Source organism: Capricornis sumatraensis, chromosome 17, assembly GCF_032405125.1.
Source record: "Capricornis sumatraensis isolate serow.1 chromosome 17, serow.2, whole genome shotgun sequence".
Taxonomy (NCBI): domain Eukaryota; kingdom Metazoa; phylum Chordata; class Mammalia; order Artiodactyla; family Bovidae; genus Capricornis; species Capricornis sumatraensis.
Window position 1 is genome coordinate 57,719,034 of NC_091085.1, and position 11,976 is coordinate 57,731,009.

The 11,976-nt window shown below is 46.2% G+C and overlaps 1 protein-coding gene across 1 annotated transcript; it reads left to right on the top strand.

Annotated features, from left to right (window-relative positions):
- Positions 1 to 7,014: 7,014 nt before the first annotated feature.
- Positions 7,015 to 9,942, top strand: UBC (ubiquitin C). Its single transcript, XM_068989915.1, has 2 exons — positions 7,015 to 7,137; positions 8,061 to 9,942. Exon 2 carries the CDS (start codon positions 8,064 to 8,066, stop codon positions 9,906 to 9,908), a length of 1,845 nt encoding a protein of 614 aa, XP_068846016.1. The 5' UTR covers positions 7,015 to 7,137; positions 8,061 to 8,063; the 3' UTR covers positions 9,909 to 9,942.
- Positions 9,943 to 11,976: the final 2,034 nt, after the last annotated feature.

Here is an 11,976-nt window from a genome sequence, read left to right on the forward strand (position 1 = left end):
CAAGTAATTTTGTTCAGTTCAGTTCAGTTCAGTTCAGTTGCTCAGTCGTGTCAGACTCTTTGCAACCCCATGAATCGCAGCACGCCAGGCCTCCCTGTCCATCACCAACTCCCGGAGTTCACTCAAACTCACGTCCATCGAGTCAGTGATGCCATCCAGCCATCTCATCCTCTGTCGTCCCCTTCTCCTCCTGCCCCCAATCCCTCCCAGCATCAGAGTCTTTTCCAATGAGTCAACTCTTCGCATGAGGTGGCCAAAGTACTGGAGTTTCAGCTTTAGCACCATTCCTTCCAAAGAAATCCCAGGGCTAATCTCCTTCAGAACGGACTGGTTGGATCTCCTTGCAGTTCAAGGGACTCTCAAGAGTCTTCTCCAACACCACACTTCAAAAGCATCAATTCTTCGGTGCTCGGCTTTCTTCACAGTCCAACTCTCACATCTATACATGACCATTGGAAAAACCATAGCCTTGACTAGATGGACCTTTGCTGTTAGAAGAGGCAAAAGGAAACAGTTACAAGAAACATGTCAAGGCAAAACCTGACGTGATGACTGAAACCACAGCAAAAGTGAGAACAATCATTTAGGGAGTTTACCCCCTGCTTCCTGGCATTTGACTGCAGTTAGAAGCTTGGAGGCCTGGTGACTCATTCCAGGACGTGAGACGGCAAGCTTGGAAGCCCTTCAAAGGTCTGAGCAACTGTGCTGGCCCTTGCTCTTTTTTCTGCTCTCAGTAACGACCATTTTTCAAAGGCAGCCACCCAAAAAGGAAACCAGCAGTTTGAGGAGGCAGCATTTTGCTTCCCGCTTCCTCCCCAACAGGCCACAAATGAATGCATGAATGGCTGTGGTGCACAAACCTTTTCAACCTATATTTGTACCCTGTATGTATTTTATCATTAAAAATAAAAGCTATTTTATTAAAAGAAAGGGATCCTGTTGCACTCTGTGGGGTTGGCAGTTCTTTGTCAGCCATCAAATCCTTTCTCTCATTTGATCTGACCTCATATTTTAAATCATAAAAACAGCTCAACTTAGAGCTGGAGGGATCTGACTCTGCACAGCCCTCATGTTTTGAGACGAAACTGAAATTCATGAAATGACTCACCAGTTAGGGAGTCAAATACCGGTGACAGCTTCTCTTTGTAAGTAAATTCCATGAAGGTTATTTCTCCCTAAATGTCAACAAGGTTTTAAGAGAAAAAAAAAGTTGAGATTATTTTTAAAGTTATCAGACCTCACACGAAATGAATCGTATGCTTCTGTTTTACTGTGTATCTTATGATTAAATATTTCTAATGGCACAATGATTAAGAAAAAAACACCATAAGGAAGAAAGAACAAGGCTTGTGCTGGGAAATGGAGCTTTCTAGAAAAGATGTCTTGAATCTTTGGGGGAAAAAATGTTTTCCAATCATTAGATCTGGTTTCACAATTTAAAAAAATCAAAGCCCTTTGTATGAGGTACCAAAAGTAGTCACATTCATGGGACTGCCCTTATGGTCCTCTGGGTAAGACTCCACCCTTCCACTGCAGGGGGCAGGGGTTTCATCTTTGGTCAAGGAACTAACATCCCTGCATACACTCTTCCAGGAGTAAAAAACAAACAAAAAACCAGTCAAATTCATGGAGACAGAAGGAATGATGGTCACCAAGGATTGGGTGTGAAGGATTAGCGTTAGTGTTTAATGAGTACAGAGTTTCAGTCTTGCAAGATGAAGAGTGGAGACAGATGGTGGTGATGGTTGCATGTGAACTGAAAATTGAAAGGTAGAAGAATATACCACCCGAAAATATGTTCCTTTGATATTATTTTGAGCTATTGGCACTTGAAAAACAGCAAAGTGAGGTTTTCACTGAACTCCCCTTATCTGGCCAAACACAGATCCTTCAAAAGGAGCTCAGTGGTCCAAGATCCTCTTCCCAAGAGTTTAACTAATCAGAGAAGGTTGGCTTTTGACATAGGGGAGACTTAAATGACACTGAACTAAAGTTCAGTGTCATATCTCTATCTATTCTTCTGTTCTCCCAGTAAAAATAATTTACTCTCCCTTATGAGACCTTTCAACCAGCCCATTCTGAAGGAGATCAGCCCTGGGATTTCTTTGGAAGGAATGATGCTAAAGCTGAAACTCCAGTACTTTGGCTAACTCATGCAAAGAGTTGACTCATTGGAAAAGACCCTGATTCTGGGAGGGATTGGGGGCAGGAGGAGAAGGGGATGACCGAGGATGAGATGGCTGGATGGCATCACTGACTCAATGGACATGAGTTTGAATCTGAGTGAACTCCGGGAGTTGGTGATGGACAGGGAGGCCTGGTGTGCTGTGATTCATGGGGTCGCAAAGAGTCTGACACGACTGAGCGACTGAACTGAACTGACTGAAGAGACCTTTCTATATTAAGATGATGTGTGTGTTAGTTGCTTTGGGACCCCATGGACTGTAGCCTGTCAGGCTCCTCTTGCATGGAATTCTCCAGGCAAGGATACTGGAATGGGTTGTCATTGCCTTCTCCAGGTGATCCTCCTGACCTAGGGATGAAACTCCAGTCTCCAGCACTGCTGGCAGATTCTTTACCAACTGAGACACCTGGGAAGCCTGTTAAAATGGTATGTAAGCCTAAATTCTAATGTCTCCTCTCTGAGTGACACATTTTCCCTCTGGAGTATCTCACTAACATACACGAGGTGTGCATGTTAATAAACTGTTAATATTAACTGTCTTTAATATCTCTTGCCAGGTCTTTCATTACAGGTGTTTTGGCTAAGAACTTAGAAGGGTAAAAGGAAAATAATTTTTCCTCCCCTACAATATACTTAACACTACTGACTTTTACACTTAAAAGTGGTTAAGAGGATATATTTTGTGAGTATTTTGCCACAATCCAGAAACAACAAATTAAAACACAAAACAAAGCAAAGACCCAATAAGTTAACTAACTGCTTAACATTCCTATACTAGGCAAAATTGGGGACTGGAACTTCAGTATGATTTTCTCACTGGTGGTTTATGAAATGGGTTGTTTTGAAGCTGGACAATCAAATACACACATGTACGCAGGGAAGGGAGCAGAGTCTCTAGGGCTTCTCTTTTTCTTCCCCCAAGCAGTAGGTTTCCTTGACAACCTTTTATGGTTATATAACTGATGACACTGTAAGGCAAAACTTTCCCATCTAGCTCTCGGATTTCACCCTCTCTCTTGGGAGAAAAACGTTTGTTGGTCATTTTGTGGACATTCTCATGATGCTGAGTTAAGTCCCATACAATGTTGTGACCTTCAAAGGGAACTGAATCTGTTGGGGGAAGGAGGAAAGGCAGGCAGACAAACAGGCACCAGTCCAATCTCCTGCAGCCCAACACCCAGGCCCTTTGTGAGCTCAGCTCATCACATGCTCGTGCCTGCCTGCCAATTCTGCCTTGTTGCTGGGCCTGTCACTCTTCCATTGGTGCCAGCTCTGAAGCAATCCTTTCTGGGGTGTCTGCAAAGGACGGATAAGTGGGTGGAAGAAACTGAAAATGGATCCAGTGACTCATCCTGCTTCTGGCATGTTCTAGCACATTGCATTCTAGGTCAGGGGATTTTAGGAGCGTGACTTGGATTACTGAATCCAAGTAGGACATTTAAATCTTAGGAGCCCTTCTCAGCAAATAGAAAAGCAGTTGTAACAACAACAATAATCCTCTGTAGAGCAAGGTTTGTCAACACAGTGGATTACTGACATTGGGGGCTAAGTTAATTCTGTATTGTGGGGGAATGTTCACTGCAGATTGTTTAGCAGCATCCCTGGCCTTCCTCACTAGATATCAGTGGCACCCCTCAACCCCAATACCATAGTGTGACCACCAAAAATGGCTCCTGGGAATTCCCTGGAAGTTCAGTGGTTAGAACTTATGCTTTCACTGCTGTGGCCTGACTTCAATCCCTGGTTGGGGAACTGAGATGCTACAAGCCTAGTGTTGGGCAAAAAAAAAAAAAAAAAGTCTCTAGACATTGTCAAATGCCCACCCATGGGCCAAATCTCTCGTGGTTGAAAATTACCGCTCCAGAGAAATAGCAACCACCTGTCTTTGGAAAGGTCATTTTTCTCTCCCCTCCCTCTTACCTCAGGGCTAGACCTTGGGCAAATTTTTATTTCTATTTGCTTCAACGAAACCCACAATTAGACTTAAATTAGAGACTGCAAGGGTAGAGAACTCTTCTGATAGAGACAACATCAGTGTTTTCAGTTCATAAGAATATAGTTTTCTCTTTGGAGATAACCCGTGGCCCATTCTCCCTTCCCCTCCCCTCCCTCTCCTTTGAGCCCCTCTTCCCTCTCCTCTTTATCCTTCTTTCCTCCCATGTCTCTGAAATCAGGCCTGTTTTTCTCTGTACCTTTTGGATTCTGAAAAAAACTATGTCACAAAGCTTGTGACTCAGGCTTTAAACAGCATGAATCACAAGGCTTGCAGCAAAGGAACAGCCCAAAGCAAACAGGGTGTGGTTTGAAGCCAGTCCTGGTCATCTGAGAAAGAACCTCACCTTTTTGTTCCTCTGTAAATTTCTTTCTGAAATTTAGGGAGCCGGGGGGTGGGGGGAACAAAAACAACCAAAACCTAGAGCCTCAATGTTCTGTTCCTTTAAATCCCCTTTCCAAAAATTTAGAAATAACTTTCGCAGAAATCTGTATTAGAAGTCATTGTGAAACCACAGAAATCTGGTTTGCAGGGAGAAGGGGGCCTAAGGAGCTCCAGTTCTGTAAGTTTCAGTACAGAAAAAATTTGATGAGAGGCAAAGTGATAAATAAAAAGTGATTTATTAGACTAAGGTAATTGTAAGGCTTACAAGTGGCTGGGTGAGACGGTGCTGCGCACCAGGTACTTAGTGGGCTACAGTTTTATAATCAAAAGAAAATTGGGGAGGGGGGGAAGACCATCTTCCTCATTCTCAAGTAGACGTAAAGCTGCCATCATCAGTACCTCCTCCCTACTGGGCAGTGTAGTTTTCTTATCCCTACATGGTCGAGTCAGGATAGTCACGGCATGATAGAGATGAGCAGAAAGGTGGTAACATATACTACAAATGGTAAAACATGTCAGGTTTCAGTATAATGTCACCCTTTCTTTATATTTTTTAATGTGCCCAGAGGAGCATGTCCTAAGAATCATAAGTTATTGAGCTCAGTGGGCAGGATGTGGGTCTCATTCTACCATTGTTTCATCGGTTTGGGGGCCTGCCTGATGCTTCTGTTGCATGGTTTTATTGCTGAGCAAGCCTGCTTGCTTTTGTGGTTAAGCCAAGCTGCTTTCTTGAGTGAAAGACCCCTTAATTTACAAGGATCTCCCTTACTCTTTTCTCTTATAATCCCCTAGGGGATTAACTATTTAATCACCAGCTTTGTCTCTTAGTCCCTATCACCTAGGCTTTACTAACATGAAAAGTGACATTTAAAATTTTAACTTCCCAGTAATAAACTCATTCTGAAAAATGTTAAAAATTGACCGAGGTTAAAGGCTGTTTAGAAAACCGCTTGGATCTTTTTCATAACTACATATATATGGGTTACCAAAGAAAATATATGTTTTGTTTTTATTCACATTTTATGTATAAATTATGTAATGTTCATAATCTCAAGCAGGAATGTAGTCTTTTCTTAACGGCAGAATATTTCTTAGTTGGTTGCCTCTTTTTCTATATACATATATTTTTGAAGGAGTTAGCGGTAAAAACTTAAAAACACCCTCCTCTCATTTATAGAAATAGGAAATATTCTAGAAGAGTCCAGAAAGAACAGTAGCTGGGAAACTGCAGACACGAGGAAGATTTTTCACTGTAAATTTCATGTAAACATGTTAAAGTGTTTTAAGGTCTCACCATATTCATATGGTTTAAATACGTTTAAAAATCTGCTGCAGAAATGACATAGAGATCAATCACAAAATACGTTGTCTTAAAAAATAAAAAAGCTCTAACTGGTAATCTTTCTTTTACCCAAATGAAATTTGCCTATAGAATTAAGTTTTATGTTTGGGATATTAATTTCACCCCCAGGAATAAACAGAACTTAGATTCAATTAATATCTTTTTAAAGTCTTGGGCTTAAACAGGTTTGATTTCTGAGCTCAAGTAAATATCAACAGAATTCAAATCCTGACGCCTCCGTGTTTACAAATGAAGCACAAACCAGGAAGAACAATCTGGAAAGTTCTATCAGCTTCCAGGTCCAGCTCAAAGAGTTTTACACAGCTGTGTGGAATTTGTGCTTTTCTTTTCAAAATTCAATGTACACCTGCCATAGGGATTTCTCCCTTGGAAACATTTTTCATTCCTGTTCGGAGGAATTCCTGAGGGTTCTGACAACCTGTCTGAGGCGGGCTTTAGACCGTAGCCTTGATATTTGCCGAGTCATTCACCTTGTCCTGGTGCCCGCCCGGTGGAGGACAGGCTCGGCCGCCACAAGTTGGGGGCTGGACCCCCGGGGAGGCCTCGCGACGGGCTGAAGATAAGGGGGTTAGGGAAATAGTGTCGTTGTCTAAAGTAGATCCAGAATAAAGACCCCTCTTTATTAGCGATGTGGGGGGAGGGGCAGGGAGGCGTGCGCACCTGGGGACCCGGACCCTGGCTCGGCTTGAGGCGCTAGACCGGACCACAGTCCGCCTAGGGCGGGTCTAGCCAACAGCGGGGGCCGTCTGGGCTGAGAGGAGGGGGCAACGGGCCCGGTTGGCTGGACAAACCATTCCGGACGCCCAAATAAATCCGTGCCGGGTTTTCGCGCTTGCCGCTCTCCACCTCCTTCCGGGCAAGTCGAGGGCCGGTTGCTTCCGTTGTCTCCTGTTCGGCGAACGCGCTGATCCCTCCGCTCGGCCGCTCAGGACGGCCGCCCGCTCCCCAGAAGACTTGGTTCCAAAGCCCCAGTCTTCATAAGAGAGCATCTTAGGAGGAGAATGAGTCGATTCTGGGGGACTGCTTTTCTCTTTAGAGGGTGGGAGGCCTGCGAAAAGTAGTCCCTTCCCGGCGTTTTTGCGGAAGAATCTACCGGGGCGGGGCTGCCCATGACTATATAAGGAAGCCCCGGGTGTGGCGCAGGCAGTTCCGTCCGGACCGGGAGTTCAGTCTTCGTCTCCTTCTGTTCGCTGCTGGCACCAACACCAATTGGTGAGGAGGGGTCCTGGGGGTCTTGCGGCCGTGCAGCCGCTGGGGACGCGGGTGGTTCACCGGCCACCGCGGGCCGAGGGGCATCCGGGGCCTACAGTTCCCCCGGGCGCGCGAGCAGCAGGGTGGCCCTGAGGGGTAGGAACGCGGCAAAATGGCGGCCGTTCCCGATCCCTCAGTGGGAGAAGGCAGGCTCTGAAGCTGGTTCTGAGGTGGGACGCGAGGATGGGGGGGTAGGGAGGGGACTGTGAGTGTCAAGTGAACGCGAGAGGCCCATGAAGTCTCCATGGCGGCGGGGTCCAGCTTTCTGTGGGACGAGGGTTGGGTAGTGTGTGAAGGAGTCGAATATTAGGTCACGGTTTGACAGGTGCGACTACTCGATTTCCTGTCGCGGTGGTGGTGTTAATTCGCTCAGTCGTGTCCGACTCTGCAAGCCTGTGGGCTACAGCACGACAAGCTTTCTTGTTTTTCGGGGGCTGGCTATTAATTGCAGACGCCACTGAGCCGTCCTACGCCCGTGATGGGGGAGGGGACGCGCTGGCCCCTGCAGTTAGGAGACGTCAGCCTTTCTGTGGGCTCATAATCTAGGGTGGGGCCATCTCCCGGCACGTATGTGGGGAGGTGTTTACTCGTCTTGGGACACAGGGTTTGGGCCTGGGGTGGACGCTGCAATATTGACAAAGGACAGACATCCAGTGAGGGGGAGGATAAGTGAGGCCCGTGAATTGACTTGGGTCAGGCTTCCCTGCTTTTCTCTCTTAAGTACCTGAAACTCTGTTTTTGAGCTTGTCAAGCTTGTGAGTTGTTGGGCAAGTTAGTTGTTTGGCTGGTAAATAGTGAAGTTTTTAACATAAGGTGTTTGTTGAGCTGTGAATTAACTGCTAAATGGTGGGGCTCTTTTTTGTGTTATTTTTTTGTTCCAACAGACAATGCAGATCTTTGTAAAGACCCTCACTGGTAAAACCATCACTCTGGAGGTGGAGCCCAGTGACACCATCGAGAATGTCAAGGTGAAGATACAAGAAAAAGAAGGCATCCCCCCAGACCAGCAGAGGTTGATCTTTGCCGGGAAACAGCTGGAAGATGGGCGCACCCTGTCTGACTACAACATCCAGAAAGAGTCCACTCTGCACCTGGTCCTCCGCCTCAGAGGCGGGATGCAGATCTTCGTGAAAACCTTGACCGGCAAGACCATCACCCTGGAGGTGGAGCCCAGTGACACCATCGAGAACGTCAAGGCCAAGATCCAAGACAAAGAGGGCATCCCCCCAGACCAGCAGAGGCTGATCTTTGCCGGGAAACAGCTGGAAGATGGGCGCACCCTGTCTGACTACAACATCCAGAAAGAGTCCACTCTGCACCTGGTCCTCCGCCTCAGAGGCGGGATGCAGATCTTCGTGAAGACCTTGACCGGCAAGACCATCACCCTGGAAGTGGAGCCCAGTGACACCATCGAGAACGTCAAGGCCAAGATCCAAGACAAAGAGGGCATCCCCCCAGACCAGCAGAGGCTGATCTTTGCCGGGAAACAGCTGGAAGATGGGCGCACCCTGTCTGACTACAACATCCAGAAAGAGTCCACTCTGCACCTGGTCCTCCGCCTCAGAGGCGGGATGCAGATCTTCGTGAAAACCTTGACCGGCAAGACCATCACCCTGGAGGTGGAGCCCAGTGACACCATCGAGAACGTCAAGGCCAAGATCCAAGACAAAGAGGGCATCCCCCCAGACCAGCAGAGGCTGATCTTTGCCGGGAAACAGCTGGAAGATGGGCGCACCCTGTCTGACTACAACATCCAGAAAGAGTCCACTCTGCACCTGGTCCTCCGCCTCAGAGGCGGGATGCAGATCTTCGTGAAAACCTTGACCGGCAAGACCATCACCCTGGAGGTGGAGCCCAGTGACACCATCGAGAACGTCAAGGCCAAGATCCAAGACAAAGAGGGCATCCCCCCAGACCAGCAGAGGCTGATCTTTGCCGGGAAACAGCTGGAAGATGGGCGCACCCTGTCTGACTACAACATCCAGAAAGAGTCCACTCTGCACCTGGTCCTCCGCCTCAGAGGTGGGATGCAGATCTTCGTGAAGACCTTGACTGGCAAGACCATCACCCTGGAGGTGGAGCCCAGTGACACCATCGAGAACGTCAAGGCCAAGATCCAAGACAAAGAGGGCATCCCCCCAGACCAGCAGAGGCTGATCTTTGCCGGGAAACAGCTGGAAGATGGGCGCACCCTGTCTGACTACAACATCCAGAAAGAGTCCACTCTGCACCTGGTCCTCCGCCTCAGAGGCGGGATGCAGATCTTCGTGAAAACCTTGACCGGCAAGACCATCACCCTGGAGGTGGAGCCCAGTGACACCATCGAGAACGTCAAGGCCAAGATCCAAGACAAAGAGGGCATCCCCCCAGACCAGCAGAGGCTGATCTTTGCCGGGAAACAGCTGGAAGATGGGCGCACCTTGTCTGACTACAACATCCAGAAAGAGTCCACTCTGCACCTGGTCCTCCGCCTCAGAGGTGGGATGCAGATCTTCGTGAAGACCTTGACTGGCAAGACCATCACCCTGGAGGTGGAGCCCAGTGACACCATCGAGAACGTCAAGGCCAAGATCCAAGACAAAGAGGGCATCCCCCCAGACCAGCAGAGGCTGATCTTTGCCGGGAAACAGCTGGAAGATGGGCGCACCCTGTCTGACTACAACATCCAGAAAGAGTCCACTCTGCACTTGGTCCTGCGCTTGAGGGGAGGTGTTTTAGGTTCTCCCTTTTAAGCTTTCCATACATTACATTGCACTTTTCTCTCAATAAAGTTGTTGCATTCCCAAATAGTGTAATTTATTTATTTAGTTAAGGGTGGGTAAAAGTTAAAGGTTTTTGTTCCAGCAGATGTGTTAGTAGTAACCTGGAGGTAAGAAATGTCAAGAAAAGGTGGCCTTAATTAGAACTGTAGTGAATGAGTATAAATAGAAAATTTGGAGTTTGTAGTTAGAATTCTAATGTACACTCATATGTAGTTTTACTTATAAGCTACTGATTTTTAAAAGCACTGAGTTTGGGAGTTGTGCTTAAGAGTGGAAAAGTTTCTGGAATACCAGCAGGGAGGTGGTTATTAAAAAGGGTGGGAATGGTGGAAGAGAGCCTGCAGAAAAACACCTTTAGTACGTAGTTGCAAGTTCACCTTGAGGTGCATAGAAAATCATTTGACCAGATTTTTTAAAAAGATGTGGCATAGTCTCATTAGACTTAATGTAGAAAGTTTGGGATTTAGTAATTGAAGCTATTGTCATTTTTGCTGTAGTAAAGTTGTCAAGATTCCTTAATTTTATATGACTGAAGAATTTATATACAGCTTAATTGTGGGGGGGTGAAGCAGTTGGCTCTTGGTGTTCTATAGTAGTGACATTTATCAAATCAGGTGCTGCTGCTGCTGCTAAGTCACTTCAGTCGTGTCCGACTCTGTGTGACCCCAGAGATGGCAGCCCACCAGGCTCCCCGTCCCTGGGATTCTCCAGGCAAGAACACTGGAGTGGGTTGCCATTTCCTTCTCCGGTGCATGAAAGTGAAAAGTGAAAGTGAAGTCACTCAGTTGTGCCTGACTTCACAACCCCATGGACTGCAGCCTACCAGGCTCCTTTGTCCATGGGATTTTCCAGGCAAGAGCACTGGAGTGGGTTGCCATTGCCGCCTTCAAAATCAGGTGTTGTTGGTATGCTGTTTAAGTGATTTTGAAAGTTGGAAGGAGCTGGTGGGTAGGCACTGCTGAAATCACTGAAGGAGTTTTAAATAAGAGGTTGTTTACTCCAAAGAACAAATTGACTCCAGTTTCTCCCTTCCACTCCCATATTTAGGGTATCCACATGTAGCATCTGTGCAGAGAAAAATATGTGTCACTGAGATAGCTAAGTAAGGCCTAGGTATAGGGGACAAGAAATGCCATTTGGTAAGTTTGTAAATCTTAGCCAAATTCGTTACTTGCGGTTTTTCACTTGTCATGAATGCCTGTGTATCTCATTGGATTTTCATAATTCACCCATAAAAATGAATACATAGGTCAAGAAGCAAGATGACAAGGATATCGGTACTTCACACATCTAGTCACTGTGAATCTGGTCAATATGTGAATAGACCTGTAACCACATTTAGTCACTGAATAGTTTTTGTATAGTTGTGTTACTCATTGGAAATGAGTGGTCATAACTAGGGGAAAAACGTCAATAGCATCTTGAAAATGGCCATTCTGTGGGGCAGGTTTTGCACAATTCCATCAGTGTTATCAAATGATGAGTTCTTTGTCTTCAACTATGAGTGTGTCAATGGCTAGTTAGCACTCGAGAAGGTGGGGCTGGGTTATTTCACCAGGACACGTGTGCACTGCAGTTGGAAGGGTCTTCGCTCTGGAGCAGTAAAGCATATGTCTAATAAAGCTGTGTGGGTATTTCAGGGTGAGGATGCTTACTGAAGAAGTCATTTAAGAACACGTGGCTCCTTCCTGTCAAGTTTAATGAAATTGTTAATCACAAATTAAAATACTTGAAAAGTTTTGAAAAACAAGTACAGGTTAATACAAACATTAAAATTCATGTAGAAACTGAAAGCTTCATATAAGGTTATTCAGGGGGGAAAAATTAGTATATTTGCCTCTTACTGTTTATAGTTAAAATGTTTACACAGGTGTTTTACAAAGTCAAAGGTAGCCCACGTCAGTCCCTAAGTGTGTGTGTGTGCTCAGTTGCTCAGTCGTGTCGGACTCTGCAAACCATGGACTAAAGCCTGCCAGTCTCTTGTCATGCAACTTTCTAGGCAAGAACACTGGTGTGGGTTGTCATTTCCTACTCCAGG